The sequence below is a fragment of the Charadrius vociferus genome, unplaced genomic scaffold (assembly GCF_000708025.1).
Source record: "Charadrius vociferus isolate BGI_N301 unplaced genomic scaffold, ASM70802v2 scaffold79, whole genome shotgun sequence".
Classification (NCBI taxonomy): Eukaryota; Metazoa; Chordata; class Aves; order Charadriiformes; family Charadriidae; genus Charadrius; species Charadrius vociferus.
In genome coordinates, this window is record NW_009650182.1 from 1953599 (window position 1) to 1977542 (window position 23944).

Sequence of the window (23944 nt, forward strand, 5' to 3'; positions counted from 1 at the left end):
ACCAAAATGCTCTCAGGCAGCATTTTTCAAAATTTATACCTGCAGGGGAATTATGCCACTGCCACGGTGGTGCTGCCACCCTTTGACAGGCTAGAAATATTTATTTATTTATTTATTTTTAAACTTGAGGTGGACAAACTACAATTCAGTATTCAAGAAATATTTCTTGCTAAATCTATGAGCTTTAGCAATACTGAGGGGTCCAGAAGCACCACTCTGGCTTGGTGTACACCTGGGTTATCTTCTGGCTTTATTTTTCATCAGGGACAGAGAACAGATGTGAGTTTAAAGCAGCCTGCTTAAAAGCTGCCGGTATTAACATGATAGTCACTGCTGAAGGGCACAAAATTACATTCACTTAGAAATGATCAGTCTGCAAAACACATTGACTCTTTTACCTGCCAACTCCCCTAATACCCAAGCATCTTAAAAAATATAATCAAATTAATCTGAGTTCATCTCTTGGCCTCTCCCTCCCTGCTTTGCTCATTGCTGTATTTACTCCTAAATAAACATGACATGGCTCAGCAGGTCCCATTTGGCTAGGTCTCCACTCTAAAAATCACAGAAGGGGGCTAGTGGTAGTTTTACTAGTCAGCCTCCCACCAAATTTCTTAATTCACAGAGGTTACCACATATTCTTTTATTAAACTGATCTCTCTTGGTATGATTTTGTGTTCTGAATTACACCAGATAGACTTAAAATAAATAAATGAGTTTTCCCCATCTTTACACTCCCTTCATTGACCAGTCATTTGTAACAACTGGACTTTCAAGAACAGAAGAAACACAGCAAACATCTTCCCATCCAAACACTAGACTTGCAGACAGAACAAAGGCTTCGGTGTCCAACTCTAGATTCTCTCAAAATGGAGATGACACAGATGAAACATTCGGAACAAAGGCAAGAAAAAAAGAAAACTACCTGCATGATGTGTATTGATGAGTATTCTTTGTATGACTACCAGGGTCAAGAGCACTTTGCTTAACTCTGGGCTCAGGGAATCACTCTACACAGTAGACAAGGAACAAAAGGTAATTTGTATCCTCTGACAGTATTTGAAATATAAACCAGGTCTGAGACACCAACATTTAGGACAGCAAAAGCTCCAACAACAGTGAAATTTCACTAAATTAGGCATGGCTATCACAAACAACAAAAACCCAAACACCCACCTCCAAAACAGCAAAACCACCAAACCCAGGAATCTGCCCAATTTATGAAGTTTTATGGCAGTCATCAAATCTTCAAAAAGACACACACAAACTTTTCAATACAAAAACAGGAAGAGGTCTGAAAAGTGACTGGTAAAAAAAAAAAAGTGCATAAAGACGAACATAAACCTTTCCCTGCCTCTCACCCTGCTTCAGTTTTTAAAAAACACAGTATCTTAAGTGAATAAATGCAGCCTGTAAGATCTTCCCAGTGGGGACTGTGTTACAAACCTATACAACACCAAGCAGACTGCTGGTAGGTCAGCTCGCAACAGATGGAACTGTAACTGGCTGGTAACAAATAAATCACTAGCTAGTTTAAGTGGTGAGAGCCTGCCAATTAGCATTCTGATCCCAGTTTATATAGTTCCAGTCAACCAGTAGGAATGACGTGGGAGAATACCATAAATAATACAGCTAGAAGAGCACAAGCCTGTGAACACCTTGCTCATGCACAGCATTTCTCGCTTCCCACCGCATCTCCCACATGTCTGTGAAATGTCACACCACGTCCACCACACGGCTCCTCTCACGCAGCGCATCCTCCCAGTGCCACTGCTGTTGCATCCCCAGGTAGTACAGCCACTGTCCCGTACTCCTCCAGCTCCTCAAAAGCTGGATCAGCTTCCCCTCTCAGCAAGGTTCAAAGAACGCACACATTTTTGAAAACTCGTCCATCAGAGGGATGTGTTCATGGAGAACGTATGCTGCAGTGCTATCGTCTTGACTAATGTTAAAAATAAAAACAGTCGACAAAGTTAAAAGACAGAACTGGATTTTCCTTTGCACAGGTTAAAGTTAAAACCCTTGAGGTGCTCTCTACAGTTTTAAGGACAGGGAAAAACTCCTCCTGCAGATACGGAGCAGTAAGTTATCTGCAGCCATCTGAAAAAAACCATCAACCTGACAATGTGTTGCCTGTCATGCCTTTCTGCTCATAATTTTAAACACAAGTGTTTTGTTTGGTCTGTCAAATTTACAGAATTATGGTTGACATGGACAGCAATCAACAATTAACAGCTCTCTTAACCATAAAGTTTATGTTAGGAATTTACTCCAATACTTTATGAAGTGTAAAACTCTGGATATGGTTTGATGAAGAAATACTACTCAAAAGAACAAATAATATTATTATTTGACATATATTACCCAAAAAGCAGCATTGCTACTCTGCTTCTGTTACCCTAAGCTGTTATAAGGACCAAGAACAGGTGGCTGAAAAAGGGGACATTTTGCAGTAGTTTACCATCAACTCTAACAGGAAAATGCATTATTTTCAATAAATAAAATGTTCACTTTTATGAAACTGGAACAATATTAACATTGGATTGTGAAGTAGATTCAAATTTTGAAGAAGGGCTGCTTTTTAAGTCATTCTACTTTTCAAGAGTTCTTGACGCCTTTTTTTTTTTTTTTCTTTAAATTAGATCATTTCTCATACCCTATACCACCAGGAAGCCTGCTAGTGCAAAAATCTGTAAAGCAAGTTAGTAACGTCCATGATGTGACTTCATAACATGGTGGCTACAACCCTCTGAGCAGAGCCACAGTGCCATATCCCTTCTAGGGATCTATATTTAAGCTTCAACTCACAAGGTTTCTGGACACCGGCAAATCTCTTGCAAATTGCATTGTTTTTTCTTTTGTCACAGGCTGGCCCTTGGACAGACCAAAACTTTTCTAACTCAAAAAGCTAGCTCTCAAGTTGAATAATAATCAGGCATTTTACTCTCAGAATCATCTTCAATTAGCAGTCACTCGTATTCTGTTTGAAGAGCAGACCAATATTATCTAACAGATTTGCTTGCTCTGCTATAAGTGTCATAAAGTTTGAAACATTATCTGAAAATTGGCCTAAATTATCCTGCCGTTTTGATACACTAACACGCGACCCAAAATTAAAACTTGCGCTACTGTATGCTCAAGATGTTAAATATGCAACATTTCCAGCAGCTAAAAAAAATAAATCAGAAAGACTTAAAGATAACCCCATGCTAAACATATATGCATAAGACTGTCTTTTTCTTAAAAGAGAGAAATCTGTTTCTGAATTAAACCACTATCTGTAAATTTGTACAAATATGACTGTCCTCAAAGAATGGTGAAGAAGTTTAGGATAATCACTAAAGCACAATACAGTATCTGAGCAGTTAACCATCCACAGTCAGGATAAGTAATGAGCTCCCGATTCCTCAGTACCGTCTCTCAAACTTGGAGAGGCTGGTAAATACACTGATGTCATCATCTGTCTCACAACATACCAGGTCACCAATGTTTTAGGCTCATCTGTTTACTGAGGGGAGCCATCAAGCAGCCTGACTCCATTCTGACCACCAGGAAGAGAACAGTAAATACCTCAACAGCAGCACTCACATGCCTTACAAGAAGAGTCAGGAGCATCACTACGTTAGTATGTGAACACTTGGGAGGGTGTATTTTGGTATCTTACGTAGCTGAGCACGTCTTCTGCAACGAGGTGAAAAGAAGCTATCCCACCACCAGGAAGAAGGTCCTACAGCAACAAATCCCAGGTTCCTCCTCCTTCGCTACTAATATTAAGATACAGAAGTATTATCTGGTACAATAAACAGTCCATGCAAGAGATTGTGCTACTTGGGATGAGTCCTGGTCCCTGAGGCGAGTACACACTTCCCGTTCTGCACAATGAGGCAGAGCACAGCTTGCTGAACACTTCAGAGACATTTAACCATTCTGTCTCAACAAGCTTGCTTCTCAAGTCGCTCACGGAGGTCTCTGTTACATTTTGATGGAGTATTAAGACCTAAATGTAGGATCACTTGCAGATATCACCTGTTTCCTCCTTGATCTGGTGGAAATGAACCAACCAAGAAAGGGGTGGAGGTTGGGGAAGGTTCCCTGTCGCCAGTAGAGTCAATCAACAGCACAGAGGCGGGGAGGAAATTTATTTTCATCTGAGTTTTGCCAAGGCACGTATATTCTTGTGCCTTTTTTTTTTTAATATAAATAACATCAGCTTAAATTAGTACAATTAATTCTTCTCATAGAAGGCAAGAACAGCTTTCAACTACCCAAGTATTTATCAAGTGTTTTCACTTCATTTTGCTGGGGCATAATTTTGATTTAAATATGCAAGCCTATTTGAAACAGTGATTTCTAATTCTTTCCTACTTTGTGGGAATTCTAAGTAGGTCAAACTTTTTGTTTTGCTTTTCAAAAGCACCACTGGCAGCCATATACAAATTTAGCCCCCCAGAACTGAAGCAGTATTAATATACTTCTGACTGGTAGTCTCCACAACTCCTCCTCTCCTCCTTTTATTTTTTTTTTCTTTTTTAAGGGATGTGAAAAAAACTTAAAGAAAGAGAATCAGATGTAAAGATGCTGCAAAGAGATGGGTATGACAAGAGTGTCACACATGAACTACATAATAGGCACTACTGATAAAACAATATATTTAATGTACGTGCACACGCATATATATAATAATTCCTGATTATTCCTTAACTAGAAAGAATATTTTGCAAGATGGATTTGACCTAAAAATGGACCTGTATGTATTACAAATTTTGTAACGAGTCCATGATTGTAAACAAGATTTGATGCAATTAAGGGAAATGTTTCACGTTTGTTGTAAAGACACCAACCATATTCCACTGGTTCGCTGCTCCCTCTCGAGGCAGAAATACAGAAGTTCATTTCTCCTCTTCCACCTAAACTCTGTGACTTTCGTAATGGAATTCAAGGATCACAGAACCACAGAATCACAGAATGGTTAGAGTTGGAAGGGACCTCTGGAGATCATCTAGTCCAACCCCCCCACCAGAGCAGGAAGGAACCCCATCTGTCTCTACAAGACTAATTCTACACAGAAAAGGCCATGCCTGCAGACATAAGAAGCACTGTTTTTGCAATAAAATCATATGGAACAAGGTTGGATATCCTGTCTACCAATAAGGCAATGAACACCGAGTCCTCCGACACAGCTAGGTCGAGATCAGCTACCACCTGCTTTCACACCAGCAGCAGGATCCCTATTCTATGTTAGCTACCTAACAGTAAAAAGCAGCACGTATTTTCCACCTTAACTAATTTACACCACCTTAACTAAAGGTTTTTATTGTAAAGTCGCTTCTAACTGCTGGACATTTATTTCCATTTCTGCTTGAGATCCACTGTCAGACAAGCAAACTTGCACTGATACACTGGCTTACAGTCAGTATAAACATTCTCATGGAAGCTCACAATGGCAATTAAGTCCTCTATTAAATCAATTTTAATTGACAAAGCACACAAGCACACCTTGATTGTAGCTTCAAGCCAGTCAATGGCAGGGTACTTAAGTTTTAACAACTGTCACCTTACATGTTAAGAACATTAGGCCACCTTATATATGTGTATGAGTATAGAGAGTTAACTTTTGAGGACACAGAAGAGGCAAATCTTACATGCCTGAGCAATGTTACCACAAATTAAACTTAGGTTTTTCAGTTTCCACTCAAATCTAAGGCATCAGATAATCTGTTCAGCAAATACTGCCTTATCCAAGTTATTTAGTTGTCAGGTATTAATCCCCTGCAAAAAGAGTTTAAGATTCATCAAGCTTTTATAGGCCCCTAGAGTTTATGGACTACATCCACAAGCCAAGCTACATCACTACAGCCTAGCAGTGGTGTCCACAGGCCCTCACCAAGGCAGCTGTTGCAGCAGAAGCCACCCTATCTGTTCCATGAGAAAAGTAAGATGGATGAGAACTGTGGGCAAAACCATGAGCAAACTGAGGAGACAACCATCTATGCAAACCATTAAGGAACTTCAATGATAAATCTTCTGGTTTTCTGGAGATTCACAGCCCGGGAAGTGTAGTGGCAGTAAGTTCAGAAACTTAATTTTTAAAACACAGCCAGAGTGATGGCAGCCAAACCCATAACCAGTCTCCTCTGGATCCACCAAGGTCATGTTTGGGATGGTGAAGTTTGACACACCTCTGTCCACACAACATTAAGACTACATTTCCCAAAACAGTGGGCTATTCACATCCTCTTTCCCCACTCTCAGATGATTAACCTTTAGGGTTTTTTTTCTTATACTCTCTAACTCACAATCTCTACAGAAAGGTACGAGGAGCTGATTGCTTTTCCAGAGAGCAGCCCACAGCCTGGACGACTGAACTGAACCCAGGCCTCCTGCCATGTGCTTTTAATAACTGAGCCATGACCACAAAGCCATGTCTTTGAGCAACAGCAGTTACTCTTCAGCCATTTGTGTAAAGGCGAACCCATGGAAGTACCTCAAGGAACACTTAAAGCACATCAACAACATCCAGAGCCAACCAGACCAAGATATAAAGGTGGCAAGACAACAAACCCGAGCTCTTCTGCAGGCGTAGATTCAGGCCTGTGGATAGTACTCTTAGATGCTTTTGTGGGAACCTAAGTGAAATGTAGATGCTTTTGCCCATTTATAAATCTGGTAAAAAGTGCTCATAAGCGGAGCAGAAACCTGGTAAGGTCATTCTTCGTCATGGGAATGAAATATTTGATAAAATGCAGTGGGGTTAGAAGTTGAAACTAGAGAAACTGCCTAAAATTAAGGTCCCTGTTCAAAGATTCATAAGTCACTTTGACATTTCACCAGCCTGAAATGCAAAATGCAACTGAATCATCACCTGCTGCACAAATGGTACTGTGCATAGCACAGGCTCATAGTATGCTCATACTCAGGCCATGTGAATTTCAGCCTGTTTCTCAAGCCAGCCGTTTGCCACCAATAATTCTGCAAGCCACCATGTGGCACGAGACCTTGCCTGCTCTAAGTCAGACACAGCTTTTGGAAAAGCAGGAAATAATCCTGGGAAGTTCTGCAGCACGTTGCAGGTGAGAACACCTCACTGCTTCCTTCTTCGCAAAAAGCTACAAGACGTGATTAACATAGAAAATACACAGAGGAAACTAAACGAGACACTCAGGGGAATTCTTACAGTCATCTAATTACTTTAAAAAAAATTCTAACAAAAATCTCTAATACAAAAAAACCTAATCTAACTGTGTGCTAACCAAGTCAGCGATGTATCAAACTATTTAATCACTGCAATGCAAGCAGCACATTTGGAACCACACACTTGTGTGGACAGCATCAGTACCACCTCTGGTGGCATGACATTTGTCTCTGATCTACTAATCCGTGACACTAGTGATTGCAGGCTGTACAATGATTTCTTGCAAGTCCTTCATAAACTGAAAGCCATGAAAGTTTAGGACTCAGCAACTTACCAGACAGTAAGAGCTGGTTAAATTTTTTTTTTCTTTTATAATGATGTATCTGTCTGGCACTCAAGAAATGTATTGGCTTTGGATCTTCTATAAGAACATCCAATCTGTTGCTTTATGAAGGAACAGTATCAAAATCATGGAAATAATCTATTATTTCCATTTCTAAATATATCAGAAGTACTGCAAAACCAGAAATCACCTAACATAAGGTTCGAACTGAAAACAAAAAAAGCTCCCACGTTCAGCTGATCAAACTTTGGAAGTTTAAAGTTTGTGCTTATAATACTTAGGTTTTAAGCCAGCTGAGCTTTCTGTAATTACCAAGCCCTTACCCAGTAACACACCTGGTCAATGTCAGCATTCCGAGGTAGAAAATAGACAATATTGTTGGTGATCTTCTTGGAGAGCCTGAAAATTTCAAATGTAGAAGCCAGTAAAGGAAAAAACAAGAATAGGGAAGGAGAAGTTGCTTTATACTCATTCATTTTGAAAGTAAGTCCCAAATTGAGTTATTATGCAACTAAATTATAGTTAGTCTTCTAGGTGTATGAGTTAGAGTTTCTGCATTTAGACAATACTAATTTCTGCATTTCAGAAGAGCATCTATTTCACCACTATTGCCCTAGAAAGTAGAAAAAAAAACCAACCCCAAACCTAAGCCACCTCACTTCTTAAGAAAACTTAACTGAACTACAAAGAAGTATTTGAGAAATTTGAATGTAGTTTATAACTAGTACATTGGTTTCATATTTGTTTTTTAATGCATTTCATGGAATCTCTCTCTTGCACATCCATAAAAAGGTTTTCTTACTCTTACAAATATGGCTACATTTTAGCCAAAAAGGAAACAACTGAGATTATCTGGGGGGGGGGAAAGCCCACCACACTTCATGTTTGATGAAACTATTGTGCAAATATCTTCCCAGATGAACAAGTGCTCAACACCAATGTTAGTAAGTTAGTACAGAATTTTATACATTAAAAGTGATAATATTTTGCTTGCAATCTTCTGTGATTTCCCAAATCATCAGCAGGCGCTACCATTGAGAATAGTTTGAGTAGGATATTCTAAATAAGATATACCTTTTATAAATCAACTAAAAAGTGGAATTAATGACAAAGTCATAGCTCACATAACTAATTATTACCTATATATACACAGACACCACATGGCTATTTGATTACTTCAGGGTATTTTAATAAAATAATATAAAGGAGTTAAAACTGCTGAAAGAATGATTTAAATTAAGAAGCCACTACAATTCTGTAAAGGATTTTTTACTTTTAAAAATAACTGACTTTTTAAAAAAAAATAAAAAATATAATAAAAATATTTAATTTTAGGTGGTCAAAATCACATAACTGAGGTTGAGGGAGAATTAAAGAAATGCAGCAAATCTGGGACTTCAGCTGCTGGTCATATCATCCCCAGTCAGCCAACTGGATATGCAAAGCCCGTGTCAAGAGAGGGAGGAGAAGAAAGAGGAAGCCTCTCGTAAACGACTGAAAGTCACAACAATGCATAACTTTGAAAGGATATCCATCTGGGCAAATCATGGTTTGGATATCGAAGATTTCGGCAGTAGCGTAGTCAGGGCCCCCCCAGGGTGGGCTGAGGAACACAACATCTGCTTTCAGGTCGGCAGCCAGCACCATGAAGTCTCCGCACACAAATTCTATCTGGTCCGCCACACCGTACACCTCAGCATTGTTGCGCGCAAGACTGAGCTTCTCAGGATCAATATCAATAGCAATCACTGCAAATGAAAGAGAGAGCAAATACACAGGTTAACGTGAACTGTGAATGCCACCTGACCACCAAAAGGACATTTCAGAAGGAAGGTGTTCTGCAGCCACCAGATAAAAGTCAATCTATCATCTACTGTTGTGTGGTGAGTGACTACTTCAGTTTTATAGGTCATGGTAGACATGAAGCTATGGTTCCTCAGAGGGGAATGACCTGTCCTTGTGTGACAAAAGCAGAGGTTCCACCACGAGCAGAACCGGTGCATTCACAAACCAGCAAGGGAAGCCACGCAACCAAGGCTCAGCTGCTGTTGCAAAGCTGAGAAGCTTTAGCTTTTGGCAGTCGTACATCTACTACCATGACAATCCTCCATCTCAGCTCCAGTAGTGGAGAGGTAAGGCTGTCCACCTAAGAGAGGAAGTCCTCCTCACTTCAAAGTTGGTAGAAGCCTTAAAGCTTAAAGGGTGTCAATTAGAAACTTGCTCTTCTCCTTTGTGATGGATAAGCATTTATCTGTGGCTGATCACATTGTACTGAAAATTGAGCTTAAAAAACCCCACCCGACAACACAGCACGAGAGATGATACAAGGGCAGTACATAATCATAGAAATAAAAATTTAGCCAGGAAATACAAAAAGCTAAGTGAAATTTAAAAAAATATTTATAGAATGGATCATAGCATACTAAATTTAATGCAGCAGAAACTACCATTTCTCTTGCTCAGAAATTATTCAGAAGCGTTAGATGAGTAGAAGAATATCAAGTAGATAACGTTGTGGTGTTTGTTTGTTTTTTTTTTTTTTTTTCCCCACAGAAAGCACTCTCAATGTTTCACTGCAGTTTCATTAGCTGGCAACAGGAACTTAGACTAATATTATCATCACTTTTCTGTATCTGATTCTGCTGCACCTGCAGGTGATCCTATTAAAGTGTTTTAAGTACTATTCGTATGTAACCTGCTTTTGAGTACACAGACTTGGCGTAACAAGTGGGAAAAGCAGCAGCTTTTTGGCATCTCTGCAGGTCGGTACTGCAAAAAAACCTCAACCTTTACCAGCAATCTTCAGAGCATCTGACAGACTAGTTACTATGCCACATAAAAATAACTTTGACTAGTACAACACAAACCCAACTATGACTTAAAATGGAAAAGTAGTTTTATAGGTCCTTTTTGAAAACCAAAGCTCATATCGTGAATCTGATGAAGCAAAAAAAGCTTCTGTCACTTCAGAAGTACTGAAAAAAACCCAATAAAAATCAGCGAACAAAGTGCATACCCAAACTTTAAGGGGAAAAGATTTAAGAAATAAAATAATGTGCTATATACAACACCTGCTTACCTCTTTTTGAGGTCAATGCAAACTGAATAGCGTTTCCTCCAACCCCACAGAACGCATCCACTACGATATCACAGTTGAATGACTGGCTAACACGGACAGCAATATGCTCAGCTATTTTCTCAGGAGTAACAGAAAACCATCCCTCTGCAAAGGAAAGGGAAGAAGTATTTTCGCCTCTTATTTCAAGATCACCTAAAATAAAGACAGCCAAACAACCCCCACACACAACTGAAGGTTTAACATTAATCCCAACAATTTTGGCTTAGAGCATTCGACCAGGAAATCTAGGCTTTGAAGATGATAAACTCTGGTCAGTCCAGCGACTTGCTAAGCAAACAGATATGCCTGAATTTCAGTAAATGCTTTGTTGAACTTGGTGCTGAGGATTCTGGCTTATCAAGGACAAGCCCACTGAGACAGCTATGAAAAACTTTATACATCACAATTACATTCCATAACAAATAAAACCAGAAATATATTCTTTCTTATCTGACACATTGTTTTCTTTACAGCAACATCTGGTCTGCCAAATAATCTACATGTTTATGTGGGAGAGCATTAAAAGTGAAAGGCTTACAAAAACAAACCCAAGATACAAAAAAGCAGCAATACTCATTCCTCCTTTACCTACAAATTTATGATTTGGAAGTAGATTCCACATAAACACAGAAAAAAAGTAACTTTGAAAGTGACTGCTGAAAGTCAGAACAAAACTAGGTCCACCAGCATATTTGGAAGTTTCACAAAAATTATTTTATAAGATATAGAATTATGTCACAGAGTTTCTGAAAAAGTCCTGACCAAGCATAATTTGGGTACAGTACGATCTTCAGAAATCATCAGGACTAAAGCAAAGAGGGGTGTCCCATGCTAGAAGCTCCAGCTTCTGTTCACCTGCCGTGCAATTTATCCAGAGGTGCAAATGCACACTCAGTAATGCTCCTCTTATGAGAAAATCAGTAATAAGCTGCAAGAAGGGCCACAGGTTTGCATACATCTTGTACCACCAAGTACTAAACACACCTCTGTCTAGTTTAATTCCCTCATCAAACCGAGAGAACAGTCTGTAGCGTTGTGCCCAGTACTTGACCAGCTCTGGATCAGCCGCAATCTCAGCAGGTATAGATCCCAGGGCAATTTTATTCCTTCTCCTCCTTTTTTTCTCCTTCTTCTTTGTGGTAATTTTTTCATCTACAGCTGGAAGACACTGCAAAAGTTAACAATCACTGTTCTTGTAGGCTAGGAATGTAATTGGTAGGTAGGTGAGAGTTAAGACATAAGATGCTCATGTTTAACAACACTGCTAAATGTTCTTTATTACTATTTGCCAGACTATGCAGATTAGTGGTTTAAACTGAAAAAAAGAGCATGCTATATTTCAAGGGAATAGTGTTACCTGACAGGTAACAGTCACAGTCCTAAAAATCATAACGCTTCACCTATTGTTTAAGAGCCTTAACAGGCTAGCCATTATCTTCAACTGATGGCAATACACTCTACATAGTGAGCAAGCAAGTGGATCAGAGACCAATTTAATGCTCTTATATAAATAAGGAATAAGAACCAATCTAGACAAGAGTTTTACAGTAGAAATCTAACATAACTGAATTACTGTAGGAATGATTAAACTATATGTAGAAACCTGAATAATCCTGTTTTCCTTTGTTCACTGTGCTAAATAGAAAAGCTCATGATGTAGCTCTTTTTTTTCCCCCTAGAAAATAATTTTAACAACACATGCTCCCCAAAGCTCAGCAACGTGCATCTGAGAACCCAAAACCTAACGGTCTGTGTACCTACCTGACGTTAATCACCCTCATCCTTACAGGGGGAAAATGGTGTGAATTGGAGACCTGTTAGATCACGTCTAGGATTAACAATGACTGTTTAAAGAAATACTGCCAATGTTAAGACAAGATCTGAGATTCTGGCACTCGAGGAATAAGCTGCTTCCACCAGCATAGCTCTCAATCGGCCTCATCACCCTTTGGACCTAATGAGTCTCTATGAATAAACAGAATAAATAAATGCCACACAACGCTGTAATTTGGGAAGGCAGTATTAAGTCTACTGCCAATTCATCTCCAGTTTGTGGGAAACTGATGTACCTTGGCTGACATCCTCTGTCTCTGCCCGGAGATAATCGGGAATATCCAGAGAGACCAGCTGCCGCCCGCAACCATGCTCCTGCCTCCCCGCACCCTGGCCATCGGAGCCACTCGCTGCCGCATCCTGTGCTTCCTCCTCAAGGTTACTCCCTCCAGGTTCTGTGAAGGCCGTGCTGGAAGATGGTGGCTTTTGGTTTTCAGCATTCAGTGTCACAGTCTGTGCAGCAGTAACGCCTTCCTGATCCTCCGAGTCACTGCTCGCAGGCGATGCCTCTGCTTTACCCTGAGGAGAGGCTGTCCGGGATGTGGCTTCCTCCCCAGGCTTATTAACCCGCTTTAGGAACTCCTCCACCTGTGATTGTCAAATATCATGGATGATTAGACTGTTAATCAGCTTACTTTTGAACTGTAAAGCTAGTTTAAAAGCATCAGAGTTCAAAGGCACCTGCCACACATACACTCTCAACCACATGTATTTTGAAAAAAGTAAAATATCCACAGTCAAAAAATTCAGGAGGATACACAAGTCCTTAACTCTGCTCCCTTTTTACAATATTTTATGAACAAGCTGTATTTGGGAACTAGATATCAACTACCTGCAAAAGAGAAACCCCACAAAATCAACTGTAAATACCATAAAATCATTCTCAAGTAATATCTGAAACATAAAAAGTCAGACCAACCAAGACTATTACTTTTTAATTAACTACCTTCTCTCTGATCTGCATGCAAAGAAGCGATCCGGCAGAGAATTCTGCCTTCCATGTTTGGACAAACAGGTAAAATTAACTTCACACACTAGTTGCATCAGCTCCAACATGTACCAAATGGTGCATGTGCTAAAGGGTTCTGCTGCACAGTAGAAAACTCAACATTACATCCTAACCAACGTGCAGATGCTAGTTCAATCGCTTCAAAGGCATACGCAGATGCTTGCTTTTACGTTAAGAGTTGCTCTGAGCGGCACTAGGCCTGGGGCAGTTCTTCACCAGAAAGTGTGAGGAAATTTGTAACTTTTTTTTTAATCTTCACATAATTAAAGTTGCCCTCGAACTATACTGGCTTCAGGTACAAGACGATCAAGCCTTTAATCAAAAGTTATAGCAATGAGACTGAAGTTCAATACAACATGTGCTGTCACCACCAGAAAACGGTGTTCTACACTTGGGTGTGCAAAGGAGAAAGAGAAGGCCAAGCATCCCTGAAGGCAGAAAAGTAACCTTGAAAATCTGAGCTAACAGATTTTAAAGAGACTCAACTAAGAAAAATCTACAGTGAACAAGTTTTTCTACTCATTACTAATTTCTGAGCTAAAAAAAAAAGATTAAGCATAAAGGTATAGATGAAAATAAATGCAAGTAGAGGTATAAGCAAAAATATTGATACTCATTACTAAGAACATGGAGTTACATGAAATACACTAACCCATACAAACATTCTTCTCTCACTGCTGAACTGCCAGCACTGACAAATGCCCTCACGTGCATTTTAAAATCAGAGATGCTTTTAGTAACTACAAAAACCTACACACACCTCTCAAGGAATGATGCACCCAGATGTTAGGAACGACTTTCACAGAACTTCACCATTAAGCTCACATTCCTCTTGATAGATTGGCAAGAGTCCACCAATGCTTTTCCGTACCCACTCTAAACTAACCACTTGTCATCTAAGCAAGGAAATTAGAAAAAAGAATAAAGAGCAGTGGACTGACACTTAAAAAAGGCCACCTACTCTGGGCAATTTATATATTTTACATTTTCATAATTCAGCAACAGGTAAGGGAGCAGATAAATCTATGAATCACAGCAACACTAACAATTAAATCTACCTTCTTCAAAGTTTTATTTTTTTTGCAAGACGTTTCAGATTCCTCTGCAAAGAAGATGTGTGTGTTTTTGCTCTTCCTTGGTTTACGCATATCCAAGAATTTGGACTTGAGTTTTGCTTTTTTCTCCAAGTACTGCACGCTTCGGTGGGTGAAATCTGGAATTCCACCATACCTGAAATTTAAAAAATAATAAATAAATACATAAATAAAAAGACTTGATTAATTTCCAATCTGGAAGCTTTAACATGAACATTGATGTCTACAGAAAATTTAGACTAAATTATTTATTTATTAGACACCACTCTTAAAATATATGTCACTGAACGTAGCTGCAAAACAATGTACCTTCATGAAAATTTTAAAGATTTTTACTTGAAAATGTTTACCCAAATTGGTTTTAGATTTTTTAATTTTTTTTTCTAATAGGTGTATTACTTTAGGTGGAAACAATTTCCCAGACCAGCCTGAAGAATAGGAAATTAAAAAATATCTTTATTAGTAGAATAAAGTATCTTTTTGGTGGCTTTAAAGAACCTCCCAAACAGCCACTTTTGTCTCCTGGCAAATGCAATTAAAAAAGAAAAAAAAAAGGGAGATATGGGCAATTCACTTAAATAATTTTTAAAAAGTAGAACAGAGATTGTCAACTACAAATACAAAACATACCCCTCTTTGAAACATATATATATATATATATGTACTAAACACCTTGCATTCTGCAGAAGTGCCAGGGCTAAGCTACAGTCCACCAGTGTCCTATGATATTACTTTTACAGCACTGACCAGCATATCTTTAGATTGTACCACCAAAAATGAAATTTCACTGGTCAACACCCTGGCAACACTTCATTAGTACAGCAACATTTTACTAGCATAAAGCAACCTCATTCTAATATGAAACAGATATAAATTATGATCTAAGCTCACAGGACTCCAAACTGAGAGGAACATTCATTGTAAGAGCATTTAAGCTCTAATTTAAGTAGCTGACCAGCCAGTTAACATTTACACAACTGCAAGTACCTTACAAGTTACACTTCTGTTTCAAAGCACTTTTCTTGTTCTTTAATTAGTCTCTCTAACTTTGCATCTCTCTCTCTCGCCAAAGGATGACAAATTTTATTAAGAGCAGAGACTAACTTTGGGAATCATCTTCAAAAGTTTAACAAATTGGGAATGGAGATGAATGGTCTATTTGAATAATCACAAGAGAGCTGACTTATAAAAAACCCCTGAGTTCCTCATAAGCAATTACTTTTGTCCTGTGCCACACTTGAAGCCCAAAACAGAGCAGGTTTCCTCAGGATCTTCCACAGGGTTTTCATCCACATCCAGTTCATGGCTAGGAAAAAACACATATGACAAAATTACTTACTGTAAAAAACACTCTTATTTTACAGCTATAACACTAAGAAACTCAGGTATTGAAAACATTTCAATGTGGGCTTCAGTAAGTTCTTCCACACACTGCTGAAACCAAGCAAGGCAGATAACACCAGCCTATTCATATGCATGAGCACATACTTTTTTTTGTTTAACCCGATTCTACGGATATATGTCCTTCTATTGCGGTTATAATATTTCAACTATTCCAAATGACCTCTTAAAATATTTACCATTAAGACCTACATGGAACTGATGAAGACAGTGTTTGTTCAGCCTATTTCCAAATTACCTTTATCGTCTGTTATGTTATCTATATTATTAATGCCATGGCAACAGCAAAATATTAGAACAAACCCAAAGCTACACTATTAGCAGATTTCCATCCATCCCTTCACCTTTGAGTTTGTAAATTTATTAGAGAGGAAGAACCATCTCATCATCTTTGAGGCTATAAATTTTTAGAGAAGAAAGACACTATGACAAGGTAGAGATTAGCTATTTTATGATTGCCATAGCACTGAGCACTTTACTAGCAGCATACTATTCAGTTAAACAACACAAGTTATTTACTATTGTTCCTGTATCATCTACACTAATTAGACCTAGATAAGCGAGTTGTCCTACCCAATTTAACAATCTTGTATACCTCAGTCGCACAGGAATAGTACTGTCACCTTGCACAGTCATCGAGGCTGTACATTGTTTTCATAAAACAACAGAAAAGAAGAAATATCCACTGCTTGTCGCCAGGCAAAGTGGTAAGCAGTGACAGAAGACTATGTGGTTATGTACTGAAGTTTTAACTCACAATCTCAATCAAATAGTTACTATAAATCAGGAGGCTTCTGGACCTGGGCTTCTTGAGGAAAAAAAACTCGCCTAAATTTCATGACTTGCCTTCTCTTGACTTTGGCATGTCTGTATTCAGGAGGCTCTTCGTCCTCGTCTTCATCTCGGTCATGAAGCAGCAACTGTTCTTTGTCATTTGAATTCGAGCTACACGACCCCCGTGAACCTAAAGAAGATAGATGAGATCATATTTTCCTTCTGCATAAATGAATTCTTTATATTCCTGTCCCCAAAGTACATCTGCAGCTACAGTTAGGTTGTCAGACATACCTGAATCTGACAAATAAGGCCCAAGTGCCAAACACACATAGCTTTACCTGTCTTTCTTTGAGGGACAACATATCAATACAAGCTTCCCGTATTAGCTACACTGTACAGTTAATAATCTTAAGCAGGACCAACTTCAAATTACGTCAGCTCTCCAAGAAAAATAAAATGCCTACAAGGTACAAACTCAAAACAGTTTCTTCCTTGTGCGTAATTTTTTTTCTATTTTACTAGCTATGCAAAGATATTCACATACATTTAATAAGAGAGAATTCCAACGCCCCACTCATTTCTTGTTGGAAAGGAGATTTTCCTTTCACCCCTCCCAGCCCAACTATACTGTAGGATCAAGATGGGACCACACCTGCTTCTTCCTTCCTTAGAAAGTCACTAGTAGCAGACTCAGAGGTTTCCCACCAAACTGAAGCCCCGAGCTGCTGACGCTTAACTCACATGCTTCGTCCCTCCTTTTCAGCCGGAGGGACCATACAACAGTCAGCAAAGATGTTACACTGCTGCTTACAGCGAATGCTAGCGGGAAGGACTGGCAGGCAAACAAGATGGCTCTCTCCTTTCTCTGCACGCTAAACTAGCTGGCAAAAACCTCTCCAGCCCAGTCTTGTACCTCCCAGTGTGAGGCACAGCCACTGGCTTTCACCATACTGCTACATTACCTGGCACTTTCACTTGTTAGCACTAGCTGTGAACGTATGAATTTGGGGTTGTAAAGATGACTACAGCTCACCAACTGATCGATAACTTAATGCTGGAAAGGACCTCTGGAAGACATCTGGTCCACAGTAACACAGTACAACAAAACAAGAGTTTATTTTCAAGCATGGCATTTTCAGACAGAAGGCAAAAAAACCCCATTAACTCCAGAATTACAGAACTTTTTTCCTCAAAAAGCCGTTCTTAAAATTTGTCAGATTCATGAGAACATCAACCTGAGTTTTCATTCATTTTAGACAATCAGTGAGAAAAGACACATCAGCTGAATGACACAGCTGCAATACCAATGGTAAGATAAATAAACAAATAAGCACTAAAAGTGCTCTCTCACCACCTTCTGTAGTACATTTGAAGATTTACGAAGTACATGTTCTACTCAAATCACTTCTGGCTGAAGAACACGTTCAATATACAGGTTAGAGAGAAGAGAAATTGTCCAGACAAGCAGAAGGAAGAAAAAGGAATCAAGCATGCTATCATTCCACAAAATACTTGTTCAACTTTTTAAAAATGGTGTAATACAGATATACCCTTGTTTCTTATATGTAACCACCTAGAGAAATTCTGGTAGAATCAATTTTAGCTGATTTTATATTACCTGACTGGTTAATAGTTTTATTTTCACAAGATGCACTCCTCTTCCTGTTTCCTCCATCGCAGGGCTCCTTCTGGCTTTCACTGTCAGATGAACTACGCTCTTGAGGACCTTGGTAGGCTACCGTTAGAGCTGCACCGCTCTGCTCCACTTCCTCCAAATTCAGATTTAAATTACAAATCCCAGAGATTATTTCACTGTGGGGCTCAGCACCTGAAGGGAGCGTTTCCTCGCTTCTGGGGATAGAGGGAGACAGCTCCAAGCTCAGCACTTCACTGCATTCAGTCCCTGGGCTAACCAAATCCATTTTTCCCGAAAAACCCGTCTCCTGGGTAACCCCATTAGCTTCCATGTTGTCACCATGTGAGCTCTCAGTAGTCCATCCTTGACTTGTCCAGTACTGAAACTGCTCCCAGTAATACCAGTACAGTTCGCTATAATGCTGCTCCCACTCTTCCCTGGTGTCTGGACTATTCCAAGGCTCGGAAGCTGTGGTGGCCTCAGATGATGAGACCTCTTGATGCTTCTCGAGCCAACTTTGCCAGAGAAGGCCCTCTCCGTACTCACTCCAGTACTTCTCCCATTTTTCTTTAAGTTCGCTGGGTAAAGCCTCATTTGCAAGACTTTCTGAACTTCCACAGTTCCCTTCACATACAGCCTGGGGTTTGCTGCTCTTCTCACACTGCTCTGTAGCTATGGCCAGCTCACCAGAAATGGACTGGATACACCGCAAGCTCGATCCTGGATTTCCTGCCCCATTTTATCCTCATGTTTTTGCTGCAACTCTTTTTGCTTCTTCTTTTTCTTTTTCATAATCTTCATGTTACTTCTCTTTCTGTAACTTTCTGTTGCCTAAAATATAATGGAAAAACATACTTAGAAGTCCACGACATACATGCAGTCTTTTCTTATCCTCTCTCCAAGCACATTTCTGTTTCTGTTGTAACCCCCCTCTCACTATAACCCTGCTGTTAGCTTTCTCCCCACAAAAGGTTGTAGGGTTTATGGGTCTGATAGGGCCCCAATGCATAACCTTGGCTGACATTTCTGAAGAAGTTGTGAGAAAGTCTACAGAAAGACACATACACAAAAAGGCAGAATTACAGATGGAAGTGGGGCTGCTGAGAGGGAAGTCATTAGTAGCTCAAGGATTCAGAAGGAAAGACATCAACGTGAAACACCATAAAATCCTAAAGGGAGACTGATCAGGGATTGAGGGGTCACTGGGCTGAGCTCAACAGTAAAACAGTATCTCAGTAACATCAAGGACCTGTTTCAGGGGGCCGTGGAGGCTGACCATTACTGTCGCCTGGTATCTGCCTGGACAGCAAACACTGTTCAGGTGTCTTATTAGGATAGTGAACATACAATGTTCAGCCTAATAGATTGTTAAATCCGTGCTATCTTTGGGTGCTTTAAACAAAAAGGCATCGCTTTATGCTTGTAAACTCTGTAAATCCTGCAGCTGAATCTCTGTATGTCTGAAGACCCTGACCCAAAAGAGTGGTATAATATTCTTCCCGTCCCATGCTGATCTCCAAGCTGGCTAACACAAACACAAGCAAACAGCCTCCTCATTTCATTTGTGCAATACAACCATTTCACTTGTTACAACAAACTCAGACTACTACGGTTGTCTAGTGGAGCAGAAGACAGAAACCTGTTACCAAAAGGAAACACTAAGGTTAACTTGTTGGTTTCATCAAATACAACTCCACTTTTTTCAGCGGGGCTTCCTGTGCTTACAGATATATACAAGATAAAAACATCCAAGAAAGACAAGTTGTTCTATCAAATATATTTGCCAATTTTTTTCATAAACTGCCAAACTGAGTGTGGCAGGTAAAAAGGCAGCAGTGATGAGGGACTACAACACATGTGGGCAAAAGACTCCAAATGTGCAGGTATTACTCCAAATGTCCCATCAGCTGCAATCCCTAGTCTTATTGCATTGACAAATGGATAATGGGGACTATAACGAAGTTAGGTTCGGAGAACTGGTATTAATTTTTCATCCACATCCCTCATAACGTCATGTTAATATATGCAGTGCAAAGCACAATGCTTAGTAATCTAGTAAAAACATACATTATTTTCTTGTTGAACTTATTTGCAGTATTACTAGCAACACAAATCAAGTGTATACCTTATCTTTGAAGTTGGATGCCCGTAAGGTCTATTTACATGCCATCAATTAAAACCAGGTACAACTTTCTCCTATTTATTTACAAGTTAATCAGGTCAGAACCACAGAGTGCTCTGCACAAAAGTACTCTCTCACTGCCAGGGAGGTCTGTATGCTACAAAGTGGACATTGGGGATATCCCACTGTCTTCTTCTCATCTGTGCAAAACTTTAGATGAAGACTAAAGCCCAACCACTCTCTACGGGAAGTGGAGCACCCAAACCTCACTCCTGCCCTCTGGAACAGCCTGGTTCTAGCAGCTACAGGGGGATCTAAGGAACTTAGCTTTTTAAATTAGTATCTAAATCCAAATGGTTAAAGCATACAGTGTGAATACAGGTGCTCAGTTTGGAGTGTACTAGTTGTTCTGAAGCAGAGCATCAACGTTACCATGGCTGTTTTAAACTAGCTCTCTCCAGTGACAAGAGCAATATAGATATGGAAGCAAAAAGCACAGCCTGACCCTGTTTAGTCAAATTGGCAGGTGGATTTTACAAACTGCACAGACCACAGCGCTGTAAGTTGTTACAAGTACACAAGGCAAGCAGCTTAAAGCCAGCTCGGACACATTTCCATGAACTGCAGTCTTAAAAACAACCAAGGAGCAGACACGTGCCTAGGTCTGGAAACACAAAGTAAGCAGAATAAATAAAGCAAATAAAAGTTTACCACAAAGTCCCTGTGGGCTGACTGCCCGCCAAACTGAAGAGGCAATCCCATACTCTTCATAAGCTCGGCCTCTGAGTCTAGTTCGACTTCTTCCAGGTCAAGAGCATGATTAATATCCACCTTTAATGTTGCATTGGGACAACGGTTCTCCTCCTCGGATGCTTGTTCCTCCCCTATGAACAAATTATATTAAGAGAATATAATCTGGTTCCGATACCTCGATACCACAGCATGGCCTACAAAAATTCAGAACTGCCTCTTAAGCTTCCTCTCCCATTCAAAATTTTCATTATAAGCATCTTATTTTCTGTATAGCTATCAGTAGGAATCAAAATCTAACTTTGACAGCCAAAACATTGCACTGGGCCTGGCTGCGATGGAGTTAACTTTCCTCATAGCAGCCCGAGTGAGGCTGTGTTTTGGATCTGTGGCTAAAACAATGTAGATAACACATCGAGGTTTTGGCTATTGCTGGGCAGCGCTTGCACAGCATCATAACTTTCTCTTTTCCCCAGCGTGTAGGCTGGTGTGGGCAAGAGACTGGGAGGGGACACAGCTGGGACTGCTAACCCAAATAGTCTGAAGGGGCAGCCAAAACTGTACAAGGTGATGCTCAGCAATAAAAACTGGGGCAGAGGATATGGGTGCTTGGGGTCAACCCACCACAGTCAGTCACCTCAATAACTTGTAGAGCAAACTATAGTAACGCCCAGCAAACAAAAGAAAAATTAGTATTCTGAAAAGAAAATGCTTTACAGCAGTTCTTTTGGCATCTATCTGAGCAAGCTGAAAAATCAAGAAACTGCTGCTCTTTCAAAAAACACACTAAGAAAGACAATAAGATTTTTGCAAAAATGTTATGTGTGAACTAGAGAACATAATTATCTCAGAAATAACTGATCAACTATGGAAACACTGCTTGCACATCTACCAGATTTTTAGGTAACATCATATGTATATAAAAATACCAGTACCACTCAAAGTAGGAACTGTATATTGATGAAACTTATGAAATACAAAAGCTCTTGACACAGTTGATAAAACTGAAAAAATTAAGATTTTTTTTTTGGTCGGAGTATATTTACTGCAAAATTATCACACAGCGCAAGACTCTTCTGTTTTTGACTGATTACTCTCACCACAGTTCAGACACACATGCACAAAAACATAGTTTACATTCTCCTTCACTCCACTCACATTGCCTCCATCTAACCTGTGCTATTCATTCTCAGCTTCTATGGACATTCCTTTCTGTCCAGAATCCTTCCTTTCAAATCAAGCTATTATTTGATGCTGTGGCTAGACAGCAATGTAAAAATCAGAGAGCAAAGGAATTATGTTCAGATAGGCATGTGTGAGGAATACAGGAGGATGGAGTGAAGGACTGGTGTTGAATCTGGCAGAGCACGCACCATGATTATTCCTAAAATACAAGCAAGTAGGGAGAGACTTACTCCTCCAGTACTTCTCATACGATTCCTCATGTACATGCAAATAATAATGTCCCCCATCAGGGCTATTGCTTCTTCTATACTTCTGGTCCAGCAGATTAATCAGCAACAGCTAATGTATTAGGCCAGGGTAGAGGCAGCAGGACAGTATTACTCCCAAGCAAACAGCTAGGATTTGCAGACCCTCCATTATATCATTAATTTTGAGCTAGGGAAGTTGAAATTATCATCCGAAAGCAGGTCAGGCACTTGGGAGCTAATCTGCTCTGTGCACCAGGTAGGGATTGTGTGAGCTGCTAAATCTGTGCAAACAGGAATAAGCATCACACCTGGTTTGACACAAACTTCCACATCAAGATTATCGTAACTCGAAAGTTATGCAAGTGCTAAGTTATTACCCACATCCATCCCCATAACAAAAGTACTGAAAAACACGCCAGAAATAAGAACAAAACTATGGGGTAGCAGTTATACAGTCCTACCGTACCTTAAATAACCACACATAACTCCCTTTAACAGCACTTCATATTGCATAATACATTTTATTACCTTACCTGTACTGTCGTTGTCATCTTTGACATAAAACCCTTTTAATCCCAGTTTATATAATTTTCGATCTCTGCAAAAATGAACAGTGACATTGAAGCAGAAGGTGATCATTAAAACTTTTTTCTTTTTTTTTTTTTTAACAGTAAAAACAATCATTCAGTGGAACAATCTTCCTGCGGGATGCGGCAGAGTCTCCATCGCTGGAGGTTTCCCCATGCGATGAGACAGGGTGCTGGAAAACCTCATCCAGGCTCCCTTTCCCACCAAACGCTGGCCCTGATGACCTTTCCACGTCCCTTCCCCCCCCGCGCCGCCCTGGCTGTTCTGTGATTCTAAACACATGAAATGAAGAAAAATATTAAAAAGACAGCACTTTAAAGCCTGGCTTGAACAGGCTACACGAGGGGTGTTGAGAAAATGCTGCTGCTCCACGGAATACCCGGGAATTAAATTTCTGGCCCACAAACCATTCCGCTTAAGCGGGTGGAATTTAAGTGTCCTCGGCCCCAAAACTGCAAATATTTCACAGCCACCCCCCAAGGCTGCGGGCACCTCAGCTCCGCAAGCGCCTCAGCCGAACGCCGAGAGCGTTTGCCACCCACAACAATGCTATCCTATGAGGAGAGGCTGAGAGAGTTGGGATTGTTCAGCCTGGAGAAGAGAAGGCTTCGGGGAGACCTATAAGGTCTTTCCAGTACCTAAAGGGGACCTACAGGAGAGCTGGGGAGGGTCTCTTTATCAGGGAGTGTAGTGATAGGATGAGGGGTA

General features: G+C 40.0%; 1 protein-coding gene across 1 annotated transcript in view; it reads right to left on the reverse strand.

Moving 5' to 3' along the window:
- TGS1 (trimethylguanosine synthase 1) overlaps positions 1-23246 on the reverse strand; it is a gene marked incomplete at its 5' end in the record, with an annotated part of 26852 nt that extends 3606 nt beyond the window's left edge. The window contains 12 exon segments of the mRNA XM_009892791.1: positions 7811-7889; positions 9007-9223; positions 10555-10698; positions 11578-11751; positions 12663-13014; positions 14494-14665; positions 15749-15835; positions 16777-16894; positions 18326-19048; positions 19051-19174; positions 21177-21349; positions 23182-23246. Coding sequence (XP_009891093.1) covers positions 7811-7889; positions 9007-9223; positions 10555-10698; positions 11578-11751; positions 12663-13014; positions 14494-14665; positions 15749-15835; positions 16777-16894; positions 18326-19048; positions 19051-19174; positions 21177-21349; positions 23182-23246 — 2428 coding nt within the window.
- Positions 23247-23944: the final 698 nt, after the last annotated feature.